Source organism: Moschus berezovskii, chromosome 9 (assembly GCF_049115385.1).
Source record: "Moschus berezovskii isolate FMDL1 chromosome 9, NW_MosBer_1.0, whole genome shotgun sequence".
NCBI classification, from domain to species: Eukaryota; Metazoa; Chordata; class Mammalia; order Artiodactyla; family Moschidae; genus Moschus; species Moschus berezovskii.
Window position 1 is genome coordinate 22,306,300 of NC_142468.1, and position 25,806 is coordinate 22,332,105.

General features: G+C 49.6%; 1 protein-coding gene across 2 annotated transcripts in view; it reads right to left on the minus strand.

Moving 5' to 3' along the window:
* Positions 1-25,806, minus strand: part of GALNT16 (polypeptide N-acetylgalactosaminyltransferase 16) — a 103,758-nt gene that overhangs the window by 2,904 nt on the left and 75,048 nt on the right. For both annotated transcript variants that reach the window (XM_055435950.2, XM_055435949.2), the window contains exons 4-15: positions 25,614-25,712; positions 24,307-24,374; positions 23,500-23,565; positions 22,022-22,143; positions 19,394-19,481; positions 17,884-17,968; positions 17,488-17,591; positions 11,546-11,672; positions 10,274-10,366; positions 8,890-8,973; positions 2,905-3,046; positions 2,108-2,230 (exon numbers count right to left, since the gene is read on the minus strand). In XM_055435950.2, coding sequence (XP_055291925.1) covers positions 2,108-2,230; positions 2,905-3,046; positions 8,890-8,973; positions 10,274-10,366; positions 11,546-11,672; positions 17,488-17,591; positions 17,884-17,968; positions 19,394-19,481; positions 22,022-22,143; positions 23,500-23,565; positions 24,307-24,374; positions 25,614-25,712 — 1,201 coding nt within the window. The remainder of the gene's footprint in view (positions 1-2,107; positions 2,231-2,904; positions 3,047-8,889; positions 8,974-10,273; positions 10,367-11,545; positions 11,673-17,487; positions 17,592-17,883; positions 17,969-19,393; positions 19,482-22,021; positions 22,144-23,499; positions 23,566-24,306; positions 24,375-25,613; positions 25,713-25,806) is intronic.

The following is a 25,806-nucleotide window of genomic DNA, read 5'->3' on the forward strand; positions in this document are numbered from 1 at the left end:
CATGCCATTCTTCATCCATCTTTCATCTAGTTTTGTTCTATGAAGAATGAATGCAAAGACTGAATCGATCAGTCATGAGGAAGTGCTCCCCAAATCATGGGATTCTCATTTCCTGTTGGTGCCATCAGACACAGTCTTGGGGTCCCTCCCCTAGAGTCTCCTGGTCACTAGGTTCTAGCCTGGCCAGAGAAAAAATACCACCTCACGGTGCCCTTCCATTGCCACAATCTCAGTTCTTGTAGATTCCTTACAAGGGAGACCAGGGAGGGAGCCCTTCATTTTATAAGTGAGGAGATGGAGGCTCAGAGAGGGGAAGAGGGTGACACCGCTCTGCACAGGTATCTCTCCCACAACTGATACCAGGTGGCCTCAGAAATGGGGTCAACAGAGGACTAGGAACGGAGGCCCAGACTTGAGGAGTCACTGGTAATGGGAGAGTTGCTCACCCTTGTCCTTCTGGAAGAGGGGCTCTGCTGTTGGGGGCCCTGTAGGACCTGCAGGGCAGAAGGAATGTGGCCAAAGAAATTCCTAGGAGTCCTGGGTCAGCATGAAGGGGAACATAGGGAGGGATGGCCCTGGGAGCTACTGCCTTGACTTTGGCCTCAGCAAGGAGCGGGTGGGAGTGGGCTCAAGGCTTGACTCTCACAGAGGCCAGCACCCCAGGTGAAGGGGAGCCTGGGGACATGCATCCCTGCAGGGGCAGTGAAGGCAGGGGCTGGCAGGACGTGCTGCAGTGTCCCAGCCAGCGAGCAGACCATGGCACTCAAGCCTTTCTCTCTCTCTCTCTCACACACACACACACATGCACACACACAGAGGCTGGAGGGAGAGGAAGGATCTGGTTGCTTTTCCAGAATGAAATAGCAAACTGCCAGTCATCCCTAGAGAAAGAGCTGACCCAGGCAATAGAAAAGGGGGAGGTAAGAAAACCCTGGCGGCTGAATGAGCGTGCCAGGTGCCCTCCTGCCCCTTCACTGCCCTGCAAGCTGGCCAGGGAGCTGGCCAGGGTCGGGCACAGTGGGGGCTACCAAGAAGGTGCAGGCAGAGGAGGGGCTGAAGCAGAACTCTGGCCTTCCGGTCCATTTCCGGGCAGATGAGCAGCCCTCTCAGCCAGGAATGGAGCAGGGCTGACTCTGTCACCAGCTGCTGTGTGCCCTGAGCAGGTGAGTACATCTCTCTGAGCATCTGTTTCTTCCTCAACAGGCGAGCCTGACCTGTCTCCCAAGATTAATGAAAATAGGGCAAGTGAAAGTTTGACAAGTGGAAAAGGCAGTGTTCACATGAGACTGGAATCTAGCTTGGAAAGAACCATGGTTGGGTCTCATTTTCCCCAACCAGCCAGCAGTCAGGAGATACTTACTGAACACCCACTATGCGCTGGGGCAGGACTGTGGACCTAGGAGTCACCATGGGTTTGAATCTCAGCTCCACCCCTTCACAGCGGTGTGACTGACACATTTCTTAAACTCAAGGAGCTTCAGTTTTTCACTTTTAAAATGGGGTTAGTACTAGTGCCTGGGGCTTCCCAGGTGGTGCTAGAGGTAAAGAACTTGCCTGCCAATGCAGGAGACATAAGAGATGTAGATTTGATCTCTGGGTTGGAGAGATCCCCAGGAGGAGGGCATGGCAACCCACTCCAGTATTCTTGCCTGGAGAATCCCATGGACAGAGGAACCTGGCGGGCTACAGTCCATGGGGTTGCAAAGAGTCAGACATGACTGAAGCGACTTAGCACGCACGCATGCACACACTAAGGCCCAGGTTGCTGGGCTGCTGGGAGGATTAGATAAGATGATCTATGTAAAACCCCTGGCACAGGTTCTCATTAAAACATCACATTTGTTTTGGCTGTACTGGTTGTCAGGGACTAGGGATACAGTGTTGACAAGATAAAAATAGTGAGCCCGCATGGAACTCACAGGATGCGGGATGGACATTTAACAACTGTTTACCCAAAGTACTTCCTCATGAGAAAAACAACAGACTTGACCTGGATACTGGCTTAGGCATCCCCAGTCCTCACTCTGGAGGGCTTATTTGAGTCTATATGTCACTATGTTCCCCCGGAGCTGCTGGCCAACCTGTGCCGGGGGGCAAGGAGGCTTACCTGCCTGCCTTCTCTTGGGTTGCACGCCTGCAGTACGACCAGGAACCCTGCGGAGACGGAGGTGGAGGTGGCAGCGAGGCACTTCCCCTGCTGCTGGATGAGATGGTCAGTGAAGAGCCACGCCTGCAAGGTAAGGAGCAGAAAGGCCAAGCCAAAAACTACAGCAATGAATGGATAGATGGGCAGACAGATGATAAAGCAAATACACTGTGTATTTTGGTAGAATTTTCTACAAATACTAGGGATGGGTGGATAGCTAATCACTGCACAATTCTTTCAACTTTTCTATATGTTTGAACTTTTTCATAATAAAATATTGGGATGGAGAAGCTTAGCTGGAGCCAGCCAGAGGATGTGTGAAAGGATGCTCAGGGGATGGGAAGAAAGATAGAGGACATGGGAGCAGGGCAGCCGGGGTCAGGTCCATGTCGGGGTCTCCACGACCTGTTCTAATTTGACGTGGGTGCATCAACTCTCACATGTTGGACACGTGTGCACAGGAATCCTGGACACTCTGATGCCTGTCTATGCAGGCTGCCCACAGCTACATCCGAGGAGAGTACTGGTTTCTGTTTGGGTGGCATTTCTGCCCCTGCAAGCAGAAAGCAGGTGGTGCTCACAGGGCAACTGTGTGACAGGCTACAACGTGGGTGGAGTGTGGCGGGAGCAGACCCAAGGAGCAGAGTGTGAGGGGGCAGCTTGCAGGGTCCTTGGAAAAGTGGAGACAAGAGAGAGGATGAGACTGGGCAGATGGAGGCCCCTAACCCCTCTCCTGGGCCTGACCCCAAGCAACGTACCTGGGCCGCTGGGGGGTTCTTGGCAGACCCTCTGCAGATCCCCATTCCGAGCTGGAAGTTACCAGCTGTGTCCTGGCCCTGGGATTCTAAACAATTAGTCCCCTGCTTAATGATGCCCGGGAGCACTTCCTTCACGGGGACACTGAAAGAAAAGGCAGTGATCAGGCTTGGCCTCTGCCCTTCCTGGGGTGACCCATGCTTACCCAGAGAGCAGGGCCCAGGCAATCCCAAGGCACCCAGGTCTCCATGGGGAGGGACACTGAGGGGCAGGCCTGGCAGCAGGGTAAGGTGAGCAGGGGATGGTGAGGGAGCAGGGGTCCCCCTGAGAAGACTGGGCCTCGCCCCCCCTGGGTTCTGGGCAGCTCTGGGAGCCCCAGGGGCTGCCCTTCAGGCCAGGCCTGAGAGGAGCTGGTGGGAGAGAGCTCAAACCAGAAGCCGGAGGTCCCCAGTCCTGAAAGAGGAAAGGCTGAGACTCAGATGTGGGTTCAGTGGGCAATCTCGAGAGGATAGGTAGGAGTTGCTTTGAAGAGGCGAATGTAAAATATACAAATATAAAGATGTGTTCAGTCTCACTAATAACTAAGGAAATATGTATTAAAGAGTTACCATTGTTTGTTTGCCATATATATTTATTTATTTTAAAAATATTTATTTATTTATTTATTGGCCGTGCTGAGTCCTGGTTGCAGCCTGCAGGATCTTTGATCTTTGTGTGGCCTGCAGGATCTTCAGTTGCGGCATGCAGTCTCTTATTTGCAGTTTGTAGAATCTAGTTCCCTGACCAGGGATCGAACCTGGGCCCCCTGCATTGGAAGCATGGAGTCTTAGCCACTGGACCACCAGGGAAATTTCTATATATTTATATACATAAAATATTTAAGTGTACATATATATATAAGTGAAAGTGTTAGTCACTCAGTTGTGTCCGACTCTTGCAACCCCATGGACTGTAGCCCACTAGGGTCCTCTGTCCATGGGATTTCCCAGGCAAGAAAACTGGAGTGGGTTTGCCATTTCCTTCTCCAGGGGATCTTCCTGACCCAGGGATTGAACCTGGGTCTCCCGCATTGCAGGCAGATTCTTTACCATCTGAGTCACCAGGGAAGATCATATAATATATAAATAATATACAAATTATATATTTAAGTGTATGTGTGTATATATGTATATATACATATATGTTAAATATTACTACTTAGTGTTGGCAATGGCTGTGGGATTGGATCTTTTCATACCCCACAGATGGCAGCATAAATTAGCCCACCTTTTCTAGAGGACAGTGTGGTATTATGTATCAAAGGCCTTAAAAGTGTGCATACTTTTGACCTAATGATCCCACTTCCTGAAACTTACTATTCTAGGGCAATAATTAAAGATGGGTGCAGAGATTTAGTTTAAATGATACTCATTCAGAGTGACTGGTTGTACTGAAAACACTGGAAATTCCTAGATATCCAACAATAGGCACAGGACTAAGTAAATTCTGATTCATCTGTCGAAATCCCTTCAGCCATTAAAAAGGACTCTGAGAAAGAATATCTGGTAATATGGGGAAGTGTTTATAAGATACTTTTAAGTAAAAGAGGTAGGTTTTGAAAACAGTGTATTATTAGAACATTTTATATGCACAGGAAAGTATATTTAAACACAGGCACATACATACGCATACACATACACACACAAGCTCAAATATAAGACACACTGTCTTACCCCATGGGTAATAAACCTAAACGGGATGCTGGCCCCAGCTGACACGGGCTTGTATTCTTGGTTTAGAAGGTTATATATGAGCTTGGATTATGGACCCACAGGTCAGGTGATGGGAAATCAGGGGGGCTTATAGTCTGACCACATGCCTAATTTATCTGCCTCTGTCACGTCTGTTGAGGAGAGAACCTGGTCAGGGTACAGATCAGAACATTTTTGGCAGTCTCTGATGTGGACATCAACCAAACCAGGTCTCCCTTTCTCAGGGCTGACAGGAAGCCCCTGGAGCTCCAGAACCAACCCGCTCTCTGGAGGCTCGTGGAGAACTTTCCAGTTTCTCTCCAAATTCCCGACAGCAGTGCCCCTTCAGAACTGCTCCCCTGTCTCTTGCAAGAGGTCATATGCAGTTCAAGAACAGAGGCTGCAAACTGTTGGCCCCCAAGCTAAATCAGGCCCTGGACAGATTTTGTCTGACCTGCACAGTGTGGTCGTTGGTGCTTTTAATTAGTTGGCACTATTTCAACATTACACAGAAAAATCCAGCTTCTCTCAAAAATACAGGAAGGTCAGGTCACACCAAACTTGCATTCTGGTTCAACACCAACACACTGTCATGAGCAGCAGCTGTCCACCCTATGAGTGGGGCTTGCCCATTTCAGTTTGCCACAGTCCCCTCCACTCCCTATTGTGTCCCCACTCACTTGACTTATTTACATTACCTGTCTGATCACTGTAGGATTTAAGTTTGCAACCTGCTAGGTGCAAGACTACTGAGAGGCAAAGCTCCACCACTGCTGCTTCATCCAGGGGTAATGGACTGTATTTCCCCCCTACACAGAGACAAGGTCCTGTGGGGCCCTCTTTGAGAGGCCAAGGTTGTTCCAGACCTTTCTCTTCTCTTCCCCTTCCTACCTGCTGCTGCTTAGGAAGATGTGCAAGATGATCAGCTTGCAGAGATGAGGTGGGCACCGTCCAAGTGTGGCCATGGTCATTGACACCAAAGCTTGTCCACCGATGCTTATGGAGGAAACCTGGGGCTCAGGCAGCAATCTCAAGACCAAATGCGGGGCTTCCCCAGTGATCTAGTGGCTAAGACTCTGCGCTCCCAATGCAGGGGACCTGGGTTCACTCCCTGGTCAGGGAACGAGATCCCTCATGCCACAACTAAGGGTTTGCATGTGCCAACTAAAGATCCCACATGCCACAACGAAGACCTGGTGCAGCCAATAAATTAAAAACAAATAAATAAAGACCAGATGCAGCTCCTGAGGTGTCTGATGTGGTAGCAGCCCTGGAGCAGCTGGAATGGCCATCACCACCCTTCCCCTGCTTCCTGGCAGAGCCAGGCTAAGCTCTCCGGTTTGCTGGCAGCCCTCTTAAGTCCGCATCTGCTTTCCTCTCTGTGGACGACCTCGAAGCTCGGCTGCCAGGCCTCCCATTAGCCCTTATGACGCCTTTCTAGAAACAGCAATAGGCATCCTTTTTTCAAGACACTTTATTTCTGTTAGAAAATCATCATAATATACTGATTTTATTAGAAGACTTTTACTATCATTCGCCAGGAATTGTTGTAATAAAGGTATAATACTGTGTGTCTAGCACCCTTCAGATGTGGTGTGCTTGTGCAATGCACAGCCTGCACAACTGTTCCTGACCATCCTCATGAAAGTAATATATAAGCAGTTGCTGAAACCAGCCTCAAAACTCTGATCTGGAAAAGCAGCCGAGCCATAGCAGGACTGCAGGCAGGCCTAGGAAAGCACAGGCCTCTCCCTTCAGTCTCCTCAGTCTCCCCACTGACCACATTCAAGCGTGACCCAACTACTGGGATCCCGTGTGGAGGAAACTTGGTATTATTTGGGCCTGTAGAACTCCTTTCTAACAATCTGATCAACTCCAGGCCCCTGAGAACCAAGGCAGAACATGAAGGAACAAATTGACGATGAGTAACCTGGATAAGAATGAACTGCAGTATCTACCTTAACAGCAAAAATTCATGTTTTTAAGCTTCCACATGGTGACAAAACAAATGGAAGATGACTTATGCTCCTCATTTAGCACGGCTGGTTTCATCCAGTCTCCTGTCCTGTGATGGATCCAGACTGATGCTAGTTATAAACCATCGATACTTCTTCCTCTTGGTCCTCAGGGGATGACCCTGAGCATCAGTGGGGCACTGTGTGGGGACTGGGGTGTGGGAGGAGGCATACATCCTCAATCCCCTTCCACAGCTCCCCAGCTCCTGCCTGAGGCCTGGAGTCCTCGGCTCCAACCAGACAATATGAACTCTGACAGCACATAAAGAAATGACTATGCTTGTTTCGCTCAGAAATGGCACGTCTGAATAAAACTATCCTTTTAAAAGTGGCCACTTGAGGAACCCGTTCATTTATTATACTTTCATAAATTAATGTTCTTCCCTTCACAGCCATCGTCTAGGGAGTTGGGGTTATCCAGGCCGCCAGCTTTCTCCAAGGATGCTGCTGCCGCTCAAACTGTTTTGGCATTCCTTGAACATTGCTCACAGAGTCAGTTAACTCTTGTTACTGATTTCTGTCTTTTCACCCTGTGTTTGGGACCCAGGACTGTAATATCTGGGTTAATCAACTAAGTCATTCACTGGACTTGGTTATATAACCTAACCGTGGCTGTTTTCCCAAAATCAAATCTTCCCTCAAAGATTTGCCTCCTTTGAGGATATGCAGGCTCTGAGTGGTGGAATGTTCTGGAAAATCATGACAGCATCCTTTGGGAGACAGCTGTTCCTGAGATGACAGTTCTAGAAGGGAGAATGCTAATTTCAAAGTTATTACTGAGCCTTATTGACTATGCAATTTATTTAAAACACTTAGAGATTTCCCTGCTGGTCCAGTGGTTAGGAATCTGCCTTCCAACGCAGGGATACAGGTTCCATCCCTAGGTGAGGAACCAGGATCCCACATGCCATGGCAACTAAGCCCTAGAACCATAACTAGTGAGAAACCTGGGTGCCAAAAGGAAGGACCTGTGCACCAAAACAAGATCTGGCACACTGAAATCAAATAAAACTATTTATTGAGTGCCCATTCTGTGACAGGCACTGTTCTAGGGGCAGTGAACAAGACAGATAAATTCCTCTCGCCTCGTGGAGCTTACTGTCAAATGTGGGAAGATGACAATAACATTAATTGCCCACATAGAAGCTCCATGACGATAAGGGTGACAGAGGAAAAGAAGCAGGGAGTGCTGAGGAAGGGTCAGTCTGCAAATGCAGAGGTCAGTGGGGTCTCCTGCAGGAGGGACAGATGACTCAAGACCTGGAGGAGGTAAGGAATGACATGGGCAAGATGCTGAGAAGGATTCTGAAATAAAAAGAATCAACTCTGCCCACCCTAAGGCCCCCTGGGCATCACAGCTTACTGTCTTATAGCCCACATACATACAGCATTTGTATCTTGGCTCCTCATTTGCTCATTTTACCCTGGGTCAGGAAGATCTCCTGGAGAAGGCAAAGGCACCCCACTCCAGTACTCTTGCCTGGAAAATCCCATGGACAGAGAAGTCTAGTAGGCTACAGTCCATGGGGTCGCAAAGAGTCGGACACAACTGAGCGACTTCATTTTCATTTTCTTTCCTCATTTGCTGAAGCAAGCATTTCCCCATGTTTTACTCACAGTTTATGATTATAATGTTAATTGACACATAATATTTGTTTAGGTCAATGGATCATGATTCACTAAACCCAGCCCCTATTGTTAGTTGTGTCTCTATTTTTTTCACTGTAGGCAAAGAAGCCTACAGTGGCCATTTATTTGTCAACAGTTTTTCTGCTTGTTTGCTTTATTTCCTTGGGATAAACTCCCAGAAGGGAGAGAAGAGAGTCAAAGGAAGTGAGTGTTTCTGCGGCCTTTGCTACATAATGTGCTGTTGCTTTCCTAAGGGGACAATGCTTACTTCTTTTTTCAAGATTATTTTAATTAATTAATTTTGGCTGCGGGTGGGCTCCTAGTTCCTGTGCCCCCCGCAGTGGAAGTGCACAGTCTTGACCACTGGTCAGGGAAGTCCCGGCAACGCCCATTTTTAGCTCTAAGGCCCAGTCTGTTGAATTCTTCGCTCCTACCACACCTCACTCTTCACTCCTGGTAACGTCTCCAGGTTCCTCCAGACCCGTCACATGAAGACAAACGCCAACAGCCTGAAAGAACCAGACTGCCTGGGCCGGGGAGAGATCAGGGTCAAGAGTCCCCACGCTGCTGGCCCCCACCCAGGCCAGCCGCAGGAACTGCAGGTGGCACTCACGTGAGCTCTGGGTAGACGTTATCCAAGTACCAGCGGAAGGACTTGCAGTTCATCTTCTTCCTCTGCTCGATCCGCGTGGCCACGCTGGAGGAGGAGGAGGAGGAAAGGCTTAGCACTGGGAAGAAGCCTGGGAGGTCAGGGTCAGCCCCCTCTTTCCACGCCCCCAGGGGGAAGGTCCCTTTTCCCGGAGCTAGCTATCCAAGTCTGCCCTCCAGCCTTACTTCATTCTCTGACCCGCAATTTCGCCCCAGGGCTCCTGGCCATGCCTTATTTCTCTCCTCAAATTGGAGCCAAGCTTTAATCTCGGCTTCTTCCTCCTTGAGACCTCAGTGAGCACACCATGGCCTGGTGCTTATTTTCACAAAGAGAGCAGAGCCTTAATGTACTAGTACTTTTCCTTTCCTGCATTCCAGCTGAGCAGAAAGCGTCTACCGACAAGAAAACCATGTTTCAAACATTTTCCCAAAAATTGGGCAAATAAGAACTGTCTGATGTGTCCATGGACATCTTGCTCAGCTCCAGGGATCATAATGGCCACTGACAGAAGACCAGCACCACCCTCTGAGCCTGTTTGTTCTCAGTAAAGTTGGGGTACAACCATCCACCTCCAAACGTTTTTATGAGAGTCAAATGAATAGACATAAGTTTCTAGCACAGGGTAGGCCCTCAGCAAATGTTACTTCCACACTAAAACAAAGAGTGACATAACTTTTTTTCTTTAAGGGATAGATACAATAGAGGAAAATTCATTGATGATCACTAATAATGTTTTCAAACATTTCTGACCACAACATTAAGTAAGAAATATATACATTTTACATTGTGACCCAGTATACCCATGGGCATATATGGACACACAACTAAAATAAGAGTTCCACAAAACAGTATCTATCTTCAGCTGCAATCAACTGTTATTTTCTGTTCTAATCTGAAATGTTCTAGTTCTCTATCACTTAAAAAAAAAATACTGGTCACGTCATACTCAATTGACTTTGAAAATGCTTAATTAGACTGTAGTCATAATAGTCCAGGGCAGAAAAATAAGCTAACAGATCACTGTCAGATTGAAACAGCAAGGAAGCCAAAACCCCCAGTGTTTTCTGCAGACAGCCATCCTTAAGCACTTCCACAGACATCCATGCTGCAGGCAGCTGGTGGATGGGCAGTGCTTGCATAAGTAAGCCTCTCTGGTTATTTCTCCCCATGAGGCTGCTTCTTCCAGGACCAGAACCTTGCCTCTGTCTCATTACCCCACAGTCTGCAAAGAGCCCAGGGGTGCGGGGCTCAGTTGCTCAGGACACCCTGAACGCTTCTCTGGAGTACACACGATTTAGTATTTCACTAAGGTTGTGAGCAAAGGCACAAGGCTGGGGAAGGGGCCCACCTGCCGAAGGCCTTCCCGATGGCCGACGGCCGGGCCTCATAGTAATACTGCTTGTACTCATCCATCCACACCTCTGCTGTACGCTTGGTATTCCTAAAAGGAGAGGAAGAAGCAAAATAAGGTCACCAGGTTGGGGACAGAGTTAGTGTTGGGATCCAGATCAGCTGTGTGCAGTACAGGGCTAGGAGACATTCAGGAGTGCGTGCAAAATAGCACTGATGTGGGAGTATCCATGAGAAGAGTCTTTTTGGAGGATAATCTGTCAGCAGCCATCAAATCTGCGGGAATGGATACTCTCTGACACTCCACTTAGAGGAATCTATTCTACTGAAATACCAGCACGTGAGCAAAGGGACATATACAAGAATATTTGTGTGATAAAACATTGGCGACAACCCTAAATGGCCATCAGTAGGAGAATAATGAACTACGTTCACACGGCAGAGTACTAGGCAGCCTTAAAAAAGACCTGGAATGATAGGCTTGAAATCTGTTAACAATAGTTTCTTTTGGAGAGAATAAGTGGATAGGTGTAAGACTCAGTGAAAGGGACTGTCACGATTTTCTTTCTATGTGATATGAAGAGTAAAAATTATAATGTACAGTATATGTACAGATACATATATATACACAATATACATGGATACAACTTGAATTTTTAGTGACAATTTTTAGTGACCATGTATTATTTCATAATTATAAAAACAGTAAAATGGAATAAGGGAAGCAAAACAAAAGGCCATTTGATAAGCTAGACTTGAGGAGCCCCCGCTGCCAACAAGCAAGTCTGACAAGGCAAAGACTCGTCCTCGGAAGAAGGGAATGCTCATGGCACTCCTCCCACCTCCCCTTGCCTCCACCATCAGGAGAGTGGGTGAGGGGGCTGGTCTTCCAGGACCTGCCCACTCCCCTTCAAGATGAAGTGCACGCTGTGGCTGGGAACACGGATGGGCAGACGCTGACCAAGTCAGAGTGAAGACACAACATCCATGACCAGTCCTTGGGACCCAGTGTGTGGAGGGCAGCTCCCAGTTGGTCGTTTCACCAGTTTTGCAAGACCTTCATGAACAAGGACAGTCAAGACAAGACGGACCTGGAGGAGACACCTCCAACTTCCTCCTTCCAGCCCTGAAAGCACCAGGACCCCAGAATGGAAGGGACAAACGGGAAGACTGACACTGGGGTGGTCGCTCAAAGTCGCAGGAGTCACCGACGGGGCTGGGGTCTAGGTGTCCTGGTTCCTAGTGTGATGCTCTCTGCACTGTGACCTACCTGATGTAGGTGAGGGCATTGCCCTCGGGGAAGTTGTATGGGTGCCGTTTCCTGAAGACGTGGCCCACCCGGCTGCAGGGCACGATCTCTAAGCTCCCGCCGCACATCCACACCCGGAAGGACAGCTCTGCAGAGACAGCAACCGTCAGGAGGGGCAGGGGCCCCTTGGCAAGTCCCCACAGAGTGAAGGTGGGAAGGAGCCGGCTTCCCTTGCCTTTGGGGTCCCCTTGGAGGCACATGCTGGGGTTGGAGCTCCATGTGTTCCTGATTGCTCCCTCCATAAACGTGCACACACATCCCACAAACTGCCTCCACACACACACATACCACACACATACCCTCCACACACATACCACACATACACACCACACACATACCCTCCACACGTACATATCCTCCATATACACATACCACACACACACACACACCCCCCACACACATACCCTCCACACACACACACCACGCACACACACCTTCCATATACACAGACCCGTCACACACATATACCTTCCACACACATACCCTCCACACACATACCCTCCATATACACAGACCCGTCACACACACATACCCTCCACACACATACCACACAGACACATGCACACACCACACACATCCCCTCCACACACACACACACACACCACACACATCCCCTCCACACACACACCACACACATCCCCTCCACACACACACACACCACACATCCCCTCCACACACACATCCCCTCCACACACACATCCCCTCCACACACACATCCCCTCCACACACACATAGCCTCCACACATACCACACACACACATCCCACACATACATTCCATACACACACATCCCACACACATCCCCTCCACACACACACTCCCCACACATGCATCATACGTACATACCACATGCACTCTCCACACACACACTGCACACACACACACCCTCCGCACACACACACACACATCCCACACACACACCCCCTCCACACAGACTCTCTCCACATATGCACCATACATACACACCACACACACATCCCACACACACACACCCTCCGTGCACACGCACTCACACACATCCCACACATACACCCCCTCCGCACACACACACACATCCCACACACACACCCCCCGCACACACCTCACGCATTCCCCGCATCCAAGCCCTAGCAGAGCAACAGGAAAGGTTGTGAAGGAACACCGAATCAAAGGTGGCATCAGTTATTTCCAGCCTCTGCCTAGAAAGGCCCATCCAGACAGGAGCCAAGGATGAACACAGCTGCTTGTCAGAACTGACAGGCTAGAAAACCAGCCCCAAGCAAATGAAAGGCTGCTCCAGTTGGCATTTTTCTGGCTGGCCCAGACCGCCCTCGTGGTCTCCATTTACAGCTACCACTGGCCCTACTGGGGGCTTCCCCGGTGGTCCTAGTGGTAAAGAACCCACCTGCCAATGCAGGAGACATAAGAGACACAGGTTTGATCCCTGGGTTGGGAAGGTCCCCTGGAGGAAGGCATGGCAACCCATTCCAGTATTCTTGCCTGGAGAATCCCAGGGACAGAGGAGCCTGGTGGGCTACAGTCCCTAGTGTCACGAAAAGTTACACATGACTGAAGCGACTTAGCACACACACGCGCATGCGTTGGCCCTACTGAGACACACTTTCTGTTGGTGGTGGTGACACTGAAGGAACTCTCACAGATGACCGGTCCCTAGTAGAGCTAGGAGATGCTATCAGTGGTCATCCTGCCCCCCAGAAGGGGATGTCACAATTTCTCACTCCGTTCTCCACTCAACAGTCCTTCTGTCAACTTCTGGCAAGGATCCACCTTGGTAGCTGGCTGAACCTCACATAATCTCCTCTGATTTCTTCCTCTCTTTCATTTTAACCCTACAGTTGGACATCCTGTGACATTAAAACACCTCTCTCGTCCCAGAATATCCACAGCATTGTTTTTGTTTGTTTGTTTTTAATTTTTTGAAAAAGGAAAGACCACTTTTCATGAGTTCCAGCCTTGGTCCCTCTTCCTACTCCCCAGGTGGCTGTAAGGACACTCGTGGCCCCTGGTCAGGTCTGGGGGCTCTCACTTGGCACAGCTGCTTGGAGCCCTCCTAGTGACTAGCAGAGCAGGGAGCAGAGGACTCAGGACTACCTCCTGGCCAGCCTGTGTGCACCAGGCAACTTCCTGATATGGTCCTAGGACCAGGACTGGACATTTGGCATATGTGGACCCGCCTTCAGGGCTGGCTATATTAATGGGCTTCTCTAGGTCTACCTGCTGCCAGGCCTCTCTCCTGGTCAGAGTTCCGCAACAGGTTCAGCAACTGAGACTCAGAACTGGAGACAGAAGATCTGCATTCTAGTCCCATTTCTTCCAGGCTAACTTTGTTACGCTATTAATAGTTAGGGCTTCCCTGGTAGCTCAGTCGGTAAAGAATCCGCCCGCAATGCAGGAGACTCCGCTTCAATTCCTGGATGGGGAAGATCTGCTGGAGAAGGGATAGGTTACCCACTCCAGTATTCTTGGGCTTCCCTTGTGGCTCAGCTGGTAAAGAATCCACCCGCAGTGCGGGAGACAGGTTCGATCCCTGGGTTGGGAAGATCCCCTGGAGAAAGGAAAGGCTACCCACTCCAGTATCCTGGCCTGGAGAATTCCATGGACTGCACAGGACATGGGGTCACAAAGAGTTGGACATAACTGAGCAACTTTCACTTTTATCCCACATACCCCATATTTTCATATTATTGTTTCCTTATTGTCATTACTAGCAACAATGGCAACAACAAAAGCAGTTAACCATCATGCATTTACTGAGCACTCTGTGCTCTTTATGGCTGATGTCTAATTCTCACAGCTACCATATGACATTGGTGTTACGATCCTTGTGTTTTTAATAAGGACTATGAAGCTCAAAGACGTTAAATAACCTCTCTGAGGTCACCCCCACACTCAGTTGCAGAACCGTAATGTAAAGTCCATACTTTGTTCAGCAAGTCCCATTATTTGAACCAGATTCTTTAGTATATTCAGCAGATTTTTACCAAAGACCTATTACGACCCATCAGATACTATTCTAGAATCCCTCACACTCTAGTGAGAGAAGACAAGAACTCAGTAAAATAAGAAACAAAAATGCAAGTAGTCAAGAAAATGAGCAGCATACATGGTCTAGTTGTGTCCGACTCTTTGCAGCCGCATGGACTATAACCCTCCAGGCTCTTCTGTCCATGGGATTTCCCAGGCAAGAATCCTGGAATGGGTTGCCATTTCCTCCTCCAGGGGATCTTCCCGACCCAGGGATCGAACACTGGCTCCTGTGTGTCACCTGCACTGGCAGATTCTTTACCACTGAGCCCATAGTATCTGTCCGATGGTAATAAGCACAATGAAGAGGACGGAGCAGGCAGGAAAACTGCGGACGATGAGTGGAGTTGGGGGTGGGGCCACGATTTTAGTGAGGTTGATTAGGGATGTTTTCCATGAGAGGAGACAGCTGCGCTGAGGCCTGAGGAGGGGAGGAAGAGTCATGTGGCTCTTGGGGACAAGCACTGCAGGCAGAGGGACCAGCAAGGACACCGATCCTTGCAGTCGGTGGGAGTGAGGGAGAGGTTGGTGGAGTGTCTTGTGGGGGAAGGGTAGATGGTCTGAGGACTTTGGGTTTTGCTCTGAGTGATATGGGAGCCCTTGTGGGGTCTTCAGCAGCAGAGTAACATGATCTGATGCAACTTTAAAAGGATGTCTAATGAGAATCCCAAGGTTTACACATTTGCCAGCCCCATTCAGGGTGGCCTCTGAGCGCCTGCCTGGATTTGGCTATCTCAGGGGAAACAGGAAGAAGTCTCTGTTAGGCACCTCCCTTCCTTCCACAAAGGAACAGAACAAAAGGCCCAAACCCACCAGCGGTGGAGTCTCCTGGCTCAAAACTGGTCCCAGCAGTTGAATGTCTGAGCTACAGGGCTAGCCTGGGAATTTCTTTGAATTTCTTCGAAGAAACAAAACCTTCCCTAGAACCACTGCATGGTTCACCTTTCAAGTTCCCCCAACCACTGAACCCTGGCCTCAGGCAGAGTTAAAAGTTAGCTATTTGATCATTTACTTGTTTCTCTGTCAGGCCCCAGCCTTTTAAAAAAAAAAAAAGAAGGAAGGGAAAAAGAAAAAGACCGCTGGACGCAGCAGAGATCCTTAGTTTCTCAGCTCTCTGAGACTTTACAGGAAACCGGCTTTGCCAAAGCTCCCTTATGGCTGAGACCAAGGACACAAAAGAGGTCACTTTGGCCCAAAATAGATGAAAGGAGGTCAGAATGGAGGGGTCACTGCACCCCAGTTCCCAGCATTGACTCCTCCGAATGCCTGCCTAGAAACCGTTGCCAAGAGTAAGTTACAAAGGGGAGAAAATCCCATGCCTCTTCCCACTCCAGCTGGTTCTGAGTCAAAGCCCCACTGCCCGTCTGCCCCCTGTCCCAGTCTGAGAGGGAAGAAAGACCTGGTCCTCCCAGCCCAGAAGCACAGACCGTGACCTGGATCACACCTCACCACACTGAAGTGATCCCTCCAGTAAAGGTGCTTATCCTACACCTATCAGACGTGGCGCTTCCTGACTGAGATCTGGAAGGTCAGTTTGCCCACCTAGCAGATGGGTGAGATACTGGACTGTTTACTTCTCAAAAAACCGGGTCAGGATGAAAAGGGAAGCAGTGGGAAAGGCTCTGCAAAGGACTGAGTGGGTCCAGGAAGAGCAAGGACAGGCCTTTGTCTTTTATGGGCTTCTTGGTACCCCTCCCTCCAGCTCCTGGAGAACCTCTGGGACTGTTCTCTGCCCTATTCCACCCTGCTCTTCATCTGGGAGGCTACTGTGTGGGCCACACCCCTTGGCTTCCTTCCTGAGTTAGGACAGGTTCAGCCTGCAGTCAGGGGGAGAGTGAGGGTGGCTGTTCATCCCCTGACAACTTCCACCTGGTGCGTGGGCTGACTGCAGGTACCCCAAGACCATAGCCTGTACTGGGGAGTGCTCTGTGCCCATCTTTCAGACCTGCACCTCCCAGAAGTCACGCGCCTAGCCCTACCCTGTCCCCGTGATTCCCTATAACTTGTCCACACCATGTAAACAGGCCCTTTCAAAAAACCCCTACAGCAAGTGTTCCATCTGTATCCAGCCTGTCTCATGAACCTCACCAGCAACCCTTGAGGTTCACTGGCTCTTCTCTTTCCTTGTGGGGCTAAAGGGTTCCTATGGTATCGTGTATGTGTGTGTGTGCGCGCGCATGTGCTCAGTCATGTCCAACTCTTTGCGACTCCATGAACTGTAACTGTCCCCGGGATTCTCCAGGCAAGAATACTGGAGCAGGTTGCCATTTCCTGCTCCAGGGGATCTTCTCAACCCAGGGATCGAACCCTAGTTTCTTAGCATCTCTGCTAAGCATCTCTTAGCAAGCGGATTCTTCACCACTGAGCCACCTGGGAAGCCCTATGGCTTCATAAGTAATAATAAAGGCCACCAGTATCTTTATCCCTCCTCTTCCTTAGTGCTCATGACAGCCTCTTGGGGAAACTGAGGCTCGGAGAGGCTTTCACTTACCAAGAGCCAAACCACTTGTAGGTGGTAGGGCCAGGGTTTGCCCCAGTAATAGGGTCTGACCCTATTACTTATGTTGAGCCATCACCCTCTACTGCACACCACCTCTCCTTCAGCGTTTCTGGTAGGGAAGCAGCCATGTAGTTCCTCCACACATGTCTAGCCACGTGGCCACAGGTTCTCCCTGACCACCTCATCTCTGTTTACTAGATATGTGGCTCTGGACAAATTACCTAACCTCTCTGTGCCTCAGTTTACCTAGAATGGTACTTCAGAGATTCGTTGTGAGAATTTAAGTAGTCAATGTGTATAAAGTCCTTAGGGCCTTACACATAGAAAACACTCAATCTGGGTTTGCCTACTATGGTTATTGTGGTTATTCCCCAACTTACCAAAATTTTCTCCCCCCCAGATGTCCATCTGAGCATCATACTTTCCCAAGTGGTTAAACCAGGACTTGTCAATCACGAAGATTCCTCCAGCTATGACAGGCGTCCTGGGAGCAAGGAGAGGAAAGAGGTAACACATTAACTAGAGAATCTGAGCCCCTGTAGATGGCCCCAGGGCTCAGGCCATTTACCCTACGATCGCCCACTTGCAGAGGCCCTGGGGCTGGATGTCTGGCCTGTCCTTTGGTCTATGATCTCTCTCCCCAGGGCTCAGAACAGAGTCAGCCCTTAGATCGTGCACCTCTCGGAGCCCTGGTGACTGAACCGGCCCCCAGCAGCCTCCAAAGTCTCTGACTCAGGGAAGGGAGGGATCTCCCCAGAACCCACAGCAGCTCTGACCTTATGGGCTTGGTGGGGTCTGTCCGGGCAATCTTCTGCTCCAGGGGGATCTGCTCCCACTTGAAATGCAGGCTCCAGTCGAATCCTAAGGGTCAAAGTGGGGTGAGGATGGAGCTTAGAGCTCCTGTCCCCTCATTCTGCCCCCGAGAGTCTCTCCTGATCAGAACCCAGCTCGCAGAGGGCCCTGGGTGACTGGTATAGTCATTCCTTCATTCAGAAGAAGACAGATCCCTGTCCTCATGGAGTTTCAATCTACTGGGTGAGACAAAGACTTACAGAGATAAATCAATAAATGGAAAATATGTCAGTTGGGGGTGAAAGTGCTAAAAAAACAAAAGAAAGAAAGAAAAGACAGGAGACATGTCCATGCTATTCTAATAAGGCTAGCCAGGAAAGACTCTCCGATGAGGTGACATAGGAGTAGAAACCTAAATGAAGGACTGATCGGGAAAAGGGAATTCCAGGTGGGAGAACAGCAAGTGCTGGGAGAACAGCAATGCCTGACTCCCTCCCATTCATCCTCATCATCTAACTGATGACTGTGTCCATCGGAAATCTGAGCCCCAGAGAGGAAATCCACTCTGCTCCTTAGCTCCTGGCCACAGATTCTCTGGAGCCGCTTGCCCAGTAGAACTTGCTGCGTTGATGGAAGTGTCCTACATCTGCCCTGTCCAACATGGGGGACGCAAGTCACATGTGGTTATTGAGCACTTAATGTGCTGCTGGGCAACTTAGGAACTGAGTTTTGGATTTTACTTAATTTTAATTAACTTAAATGTACATAGCCCAAAGTGGCTACTGTCTACTGTATTGTACAGCATGGCTCTAAAGCCTAGATCAGAGCTGTCCAAAAGAAACACTTTGCAAGCTGGAGATGCAAGCCACATATGCAATTTAAATTTTTCTAGTAGCCATATCTAAAAGTAAGGACATATGAAATTAATTTGAATAATATATTTTTAATGCAAGATCATCCAAAATACTATCATTTCAAACTGATGATCATATTCATAATGAATACAAAAAGTTACTAATGAGATTTTTTAGATTCTTTCAAACTAAGTCTTCAAAACCTGGTGTGTATTTTATCTTACCGCACATCTCAATTCACACTGAAAATGGAGTCACATTTCAGGAGTTCAATAGCTAAATGTGGTTAACAGACACTGTATTCAGCCAGGTCTACACCATTTTGGGGGGTACAAGTCAGGGATCCATGCAAAGTTGAGGGTTCCCCCTTCCCCACTCCCAAGATAGTTGTCATATCATGTTCTTCTGCCAGGACTTGTGCCCATCCTCCCTGGGCTAGCTGTATTTGAGAAGGATGTGTCAGTTTGGGGGCAGGGAAAGACTAGAGACTAGCTTGACTCTGCCCTCATCATGCCGGGAGCCTCCAACCAGCTCTGGTCCTTCATCCCCAACTCCACAGCACTCTACAATCTCCTTTCATTTTCTGGAGGTAAAGGGCAGGGAGACGCTGTCTCGTTTTCTGGATATGCTCTGGACCTACCTCCACGAAGGTCAGCAGATGCAGCAAGGTAAGCGAAATTATCCAGGCTGATGACATCAATGATGGGGCTCACCACGCGGGTGTGGTCCTAGGGGAGGACACATGAGGTGGCGTGAGGTCAGGGACTCTGTGAAAAAAGCCCCAACTGCCTGTTTGGGGAAGTTCCGTCAAGGCATGAGGTACTCAGCACCTCCTGCAGGACATGTCAGGCTCCCAGGAGCTCTCCTGCATCACCACACCAGGCTCACAGAAGGTCCCACTTGGGACTCAGGGGCACAATGCTCTCCCAGCCTCTTCCTCTAACACCATGTTGAGCCCTGCTGGGATCTCACCTCCTCAGTGAAGCCCTCCCTGATTGCTGCAGGCGGAGGACTTCTTCCTCTTTTTAAGCTGCTCTCACAATTTCAGTGCAGACAATTCCTGGGACAACGAATCAGATGTTGCCTGAGGTGGCTTTGCTGTTGCTTGTTTGAGCTGTTGTTTCACTAATTGTCGTCCACCTTTGTACATGTTGGGGTTGAGTCTTCCCAACTGGACCACCAGCAGCTTGAGGTTAGTGACCCTGTTGCAGTCCCTGGGGAACCGGGGTGGCACTCCTCTCCTGCCACCTCCACTTCAAGGTCAGACTCATACTCCCTTCATCACCTCCTAGACACAAATCCACCTCCAAAATATTGGTGGGTAATGCCAATTTTACTAAAGGGTTTTTTCCTGAGGTGGGGGATGTGGAGAGTAGTGGTTATGGTAGATTTTATCATATACCACGTGCAAAACTTAACTGCCCTTCATCAGCAGGATGTCTACTCTCTTCTTTTCTCCCTCCATGGAGGGACAAGGAACAGAGCCTCTTCTTTCTTCTCTGTCTGCACTGACCCTCAAAATGCTCTTGTCTGCAACTTTGAGTCCCTCAGTTCACACCCCGTTTTAGGGTGACCAAAATGTCGGACGTGGCAGACCACAGGAGACCATCCATGGTCTCACAGCGTTCGTGGGGGCCTCACTCTATCCTTTTTATAGACTTGTTTTCATATGGAGATATAATTCACATTATATAATAATTTTATTAGATATAACTGATATACTATAAAATTCACCATTTAAAAGTGTACAGTTCTGTGGTTTGTAGTGTATTCACAGGGTCATGTCACCATCAGTTCAGTTCAGTTCAGTTCAGTCGCTCAGTCATGTTCGACTCTCCGCGACCCCATGAATCACAGCACGCCAGGCCTCCCTGTCCATCACCAACTCCCGGAGTTCACTCAAACTCATGTCCATCGAGTCGGTGATGCCATCCAGCCATCTCATTCTTTGTCGTCCCCTTATCCTCCTGCCCCCAATCCCTCCCAGCATCAGAATCTTTTCCAGTGAATCAACTCTTTGCATGAGGTGGCCAAAGAATTGGAGTTTCAGCTTTAGCATCAGTCCTTCCAATGAACACCCAGGACTGATCTCCTTTAGAATGGACTGGTTGGATTTCCTTGCAGTCCAAGGGACTCTCAAGAGTCTTCTCCATCACCACCATCTAAATCCAGAATACTTTAATCACCCCAGTAAGAAACCCTGTACCCACTAGCAGTTACTCCCCCATTCCCCTCCCTCCAGCTCCTGACAACCACTAATCCACTTGGTATTTCCTCAGATTTGTTTACTCTGGACATCTCATATAAATGGAATCATATAATTTATAGCCTTTTGTGACCAGCTTCTTTCACTGAGCATAGTTTTCAAAGTTCATCCATACTATAACGTGTATCAGCACTTTATTCCTTTCTTATGGCTGAATAGTATCCCATTGTATGGCTGTATCACATTCTGTTTACCCATTTATGAGTCGATAGACATCAGTTTGTTTCATGTTTTGCCTATTTGGAATAACACTGCTCTGAACACTTGTATACAAGCTTGTGTATGGGGTATATTTTCATTTCTCTTGAGTATATACCTAAGAGAGGAATTTCTGGGTCATATAGTAACTCTATGTTTAAACTTTTGAAGAACTGTCTGTTTTTCAAAGTGGCTGCCATTTGACATTCCCACCAGCAATGCACAAAGGCTCCTATTTATCCACATCCTCACCAGCAGTTGTACTGTCCATCCTTTGATGAGCCCTCCTAGGAGGTATCAAGTAGTATCTTACGATGGTTTTAACGTGCATTTCCCTAATGACTTAATGTTGAGCATCTCTTCTCATGCTTGTTGACCATTTGTCTATCTTCCTTGAAGAAACATCCATTCAAATACTTTGCCCATTTTAAAATTGAGTTCTCTGTCTTTTATGGTTGAGTTGTAATCACATCATCCTTGGTTCCATGTGTTCAAATCCTCCCCATTCTAAAGAACAGTGGGCACATGGGAAGGCCCTCTGCTTGAGAATGTCCTCTCCTCCCTCCTTTGAAGGCTTCCCAGTCTCACCCACCACCCTCCACTCCCCATCACTCACTCAGGAGGAAAACAACACCACCCATTCGCAGAAGGAGCTCCACGGCTCACCCACAAATGAAGTCACTCAGGAGGGAGCAGATTACTTAGTTTCCAACTCTGCCTGTCCAGCTCTCAGAGAGTTCATACCCTCCCCACCCGCGATGCCAAGAACATGGTGGGCATGTCCAGAGGGACAGAGAGACTTACCTCCTTCACTCGCTGTAGCATGGGCTGCAGCCATTCCGTGTTCACTTCGCAGTGGCTGTCCAAAAAAGTGAGGACGGCAGCTGCTGCCACGTCTGCCCCACGAACTCGGGAGCGGATCAGCCCTGAAGTGGGAGGGACATGGTGGTGCTGGCTGGGACTCAGCCAGTTTGCTCAGCTGTCCCCTCAAAGGCTCAGGGCTCTTTGCCCCTTAGGGCTCAGGTTTCCTCTGAGTTACTGTGATTTAACTTCTCTTCGTATTTGCTGATTTCTTCCCTTTTTCTTCCTTTCTCTTATCCACCCATCCATCAACCTCTGAATGCCAACCCCCTCCCCAACCCCACTGCCATGTAGAGGCCAGACACTGGGTTCTGGGGACACACTGATGAACAGTCAGGAGTTTACTGAACAGAAGTGGCAATAAAGTGTGGTTTGGTACCTAAGGAGAACTAGAAACCAAAACCCTTTCCCCTTCAACATGGAGGAACCTCAGGGTGCTCCCCCCTGGCTGCACTATGCTGTATGACTTGCAGAGAGTCTTCCAGACTAAGACATGCTGGAGTCAGTCTGTCTGCTTTATCAAATCTAAATGCCTTTCTCTGGCTTCAGGGCCCTCCGTCATCTGTCCTCACCCCCACTTCTTCCCTGTGCTGACCAGGTCTGATTCTCCCAGGAAGGGAGACTAAGAAAAGGAAGGTTAAGGGGCTAGGTGCTGAGTGTGGGTGCCCCAGTTGGGGTGGAATCCTGGCTCCTCAGTTCATCTCTCCAGCAAATGACTGAACCTTCTTAAACCCTAGCTTCTTTATCTGCAAAACAGGATGAAGGGCTGTTATGAGGACTGAGTGTGAGAATGGGAGCAGAGATGAGAATGCAGGAAAGGCAGGAAGCGGCTGTTAGTACTACATGTACCCAGGCCTGACTGGCCTTGGCTCAGAGTCTCTGGGCCTAGAATGCTCTCTTGCGCCCCATTCATCTGTCTCTACCCCCTCACCCAATCCAGGCTCCCTCCCAGATCACTCCCTTCTCCTTCAGCTCCCTACCCCCACATAATTACACCAGCCTTGGAATCCACGATAAGCTCTCTGAGGGCAGGGACCACGTGTATACTTCTTTTGTGTTCCCTACAGTGTCATGCACAATCCTATGCCATAGTTGATGCTCCAAGTATATCTGCTCTATATTGCCCTGTGCTTTTCTCAAAGTATTTAATCCTTACAATAACTGTGCAGGGCAGAAAGAGTATATTATTAGTCCCATTTCTCGGAAGAGATAACTAAGGCAGCCAGAAGTAGGGCTACTTGCCTACAGTCATGCTGTGATAAGGGCTGCTCCGAGACAGCAGGAGGGTCTTTCCCCAGACCTTGGTCTTGCCACTAGGAATGTAGCAAGACTACATCTGGTTGGTATAACATGGCATCAAAAGGGAGCAGAAGTCTAGACCAAAATGGGTCTACAGTAGCACCCAGGATCCAAGGACGTACCTTCCCGCCGGTCATTGCGTAGGCACTTGACCTTGGGGATCCTGGTTAGCAGCAGACAGTCTTCGGCTGAGGGTGGAGAGAAGGAAGCAAGACTGTTCAGATATGGACATCAGACCACATATAGTTTGACCAGGCTCAGGGAAAGGGATGGGGAAGGCAAGGTGTGGTCATCTCCACTGGGGACAGGTCATCTTCCCATCCCCTACTCCCAGGACAGACTGAGGAATGCCTGTACTTGTGGCATAACCCCCAAGGGGTGCCACAGAGTACCAACAACCTCTCCAGTCCAACACCCTCTGAGCTAGATTGTGTGTTAAGTTGCTTCACTCGTGCTAGACTCTTTGCAACTCTATAAACCGAGGTCTGCCAGGCTCCTCTGTCCATGGGATTCTCCAGGCAAGAATACTGGAATGATTTGCCATGCTATCCTCCAGGGGATCTTCCCATCCCAGGGATCAAACCCACTTCTCTTGTGTCTCCTGCATTGGCAGGTGGGTTCTTTACCACGAGCACCACCTGGGAAGCCCATTTTGTGGGGACAATATTCTGTACATGGCAGTTGTGATAATGAAGGATGCTGCGGATGTTTTATTTTTTAAGATGTCATCTCACTGGTGTCCCATCAAAGCAACACCACTCCTTTGGCACCAAGGAGCAGAGCCAGGAAAGGCACTTAGTAAAGACTGAAGATCCCAGTGAGGAGCAGAGGTCAGCCTGCGACGGCTAGGACTATTTCAAGAGTGCCTCCCTCAGCATTCTGGAGAAATGGGGTGTGAAGTGGTGCAAAAAAAGATGATGGATACTTACGATCTGAACTGAAGTCATCCACTAGAATGATCTCCTGGATCAGGCTGGCAGGAGTTCGGTTCAGGACGCTGGAGTAGTGACCAAGACAGATGAGCCCAGATTTAGGGGCCACCTTCTACTTCCTTCTTCCTACCATCAACTCCCTTACCCCCCACCTCGGGGGCCAGCACACTGGCCATGGGCAGTTGCTAGCAAACCCTTCTTGCCCTGGTCAGTGACTGAGGGGCAGGATGTTCCTCAGGCTCCTCCAAGCACCCGCTGACCCTGCTGTTGGGACCCTCGGGCACTTGAGATTCACCCAGGTGGTGGGTGGGGACTGTCCTAATTTAGTTCAGGCGGGACCCATAGCTGCTCTGGCTGCCTGGGCTTAACAATGGCAACAAGGCCAGAGGGCAACCCCTGCTGGCCTGGATGTTGCCTGCTTGGAAAGCTGGCAAGGCTCCTTCTGACCTGATGGGTCAGGATGGGTGTTCTCAGAAAGCACCCCCACCCCAGCTTTTCCCTCCCAACATCCCTCCTCTTCCTTCACTCCCCATGAAGAAAGCACTGCTGCTGCTGCTGCTAAGTCTCTTCAGTCGTGTACGACTCTGTGTGACCCCACAGACGGAAACCCAGCAGGCTCCCCCGTCCCTGGGATTCTCCAGGCAAGAACACTGGAGTGGGTTGCCATTTCCTTCTCTAATGTGTGAAAGTGAAAGTGAAGTCGCTCAGTCGTGTCCGACCCTTAGCGACCCCATGGACTGCAGCCTACAGGCTCCTCCACCCATAGGATTTTCTAGGCAAGAGTACTGGAGTGGCTTGCCATTGCCTTCTCCGAAGAAAGCACAAGCTTCTTTAATCCTTGGAATTCCACTGGGTACTCCATTCCGAATCCTGTTCTTATCTATGTTCATTAAAGAAACAAGGTGATTAGAAGTCAGACTTAACCACAGGGCCAACCTTAGGAGGACATAAGGGGTAACTCTCTCTGAATTGCTCTCAGGTACCCCCTGGGCCAGCACCATCCACCTGAGGCCTCACTTCCATCCTTGCCTCCATCAGCTCCTGGCCCCTGTGTTTCTGCCCGTGTCCCAGGGACCTGACCTTGTGTTCGTGCATCTCAGTAACAGTTGGACTCCTTGGGTCCTGACCCTGACTCACTAACCCCAGCTTCTCAGAAGGGCATAAACCCCCCTCCCAAGTGCCCACCGGTCTTCCCGCTGCCTGGCCACCATGCTCAGTCTCAGTGTCCTCCCTTGCCGGGCCCAGCAGATCCCTGAGGCCTGGGGGCGCAGCGCCACTGAGATGAGGGGTGAGGCAGGGCTCACCTCTTCACTGTGCGCAGGAGCGTAGAGCGGGCTTCGTTGTGGAAGGTGATGATGACGCTGGTGGCCGGCAGGTCCGAGGAGTAGGACACGGATGGACAACTGAGAAGAGAGCAGAGAGCTCAGAGGGCAGCTGTGGGACATCCTGGGGACATCCAGGCTTGAGGCTTCTCTCTGCCCAGCCTGCTGCCCCTGA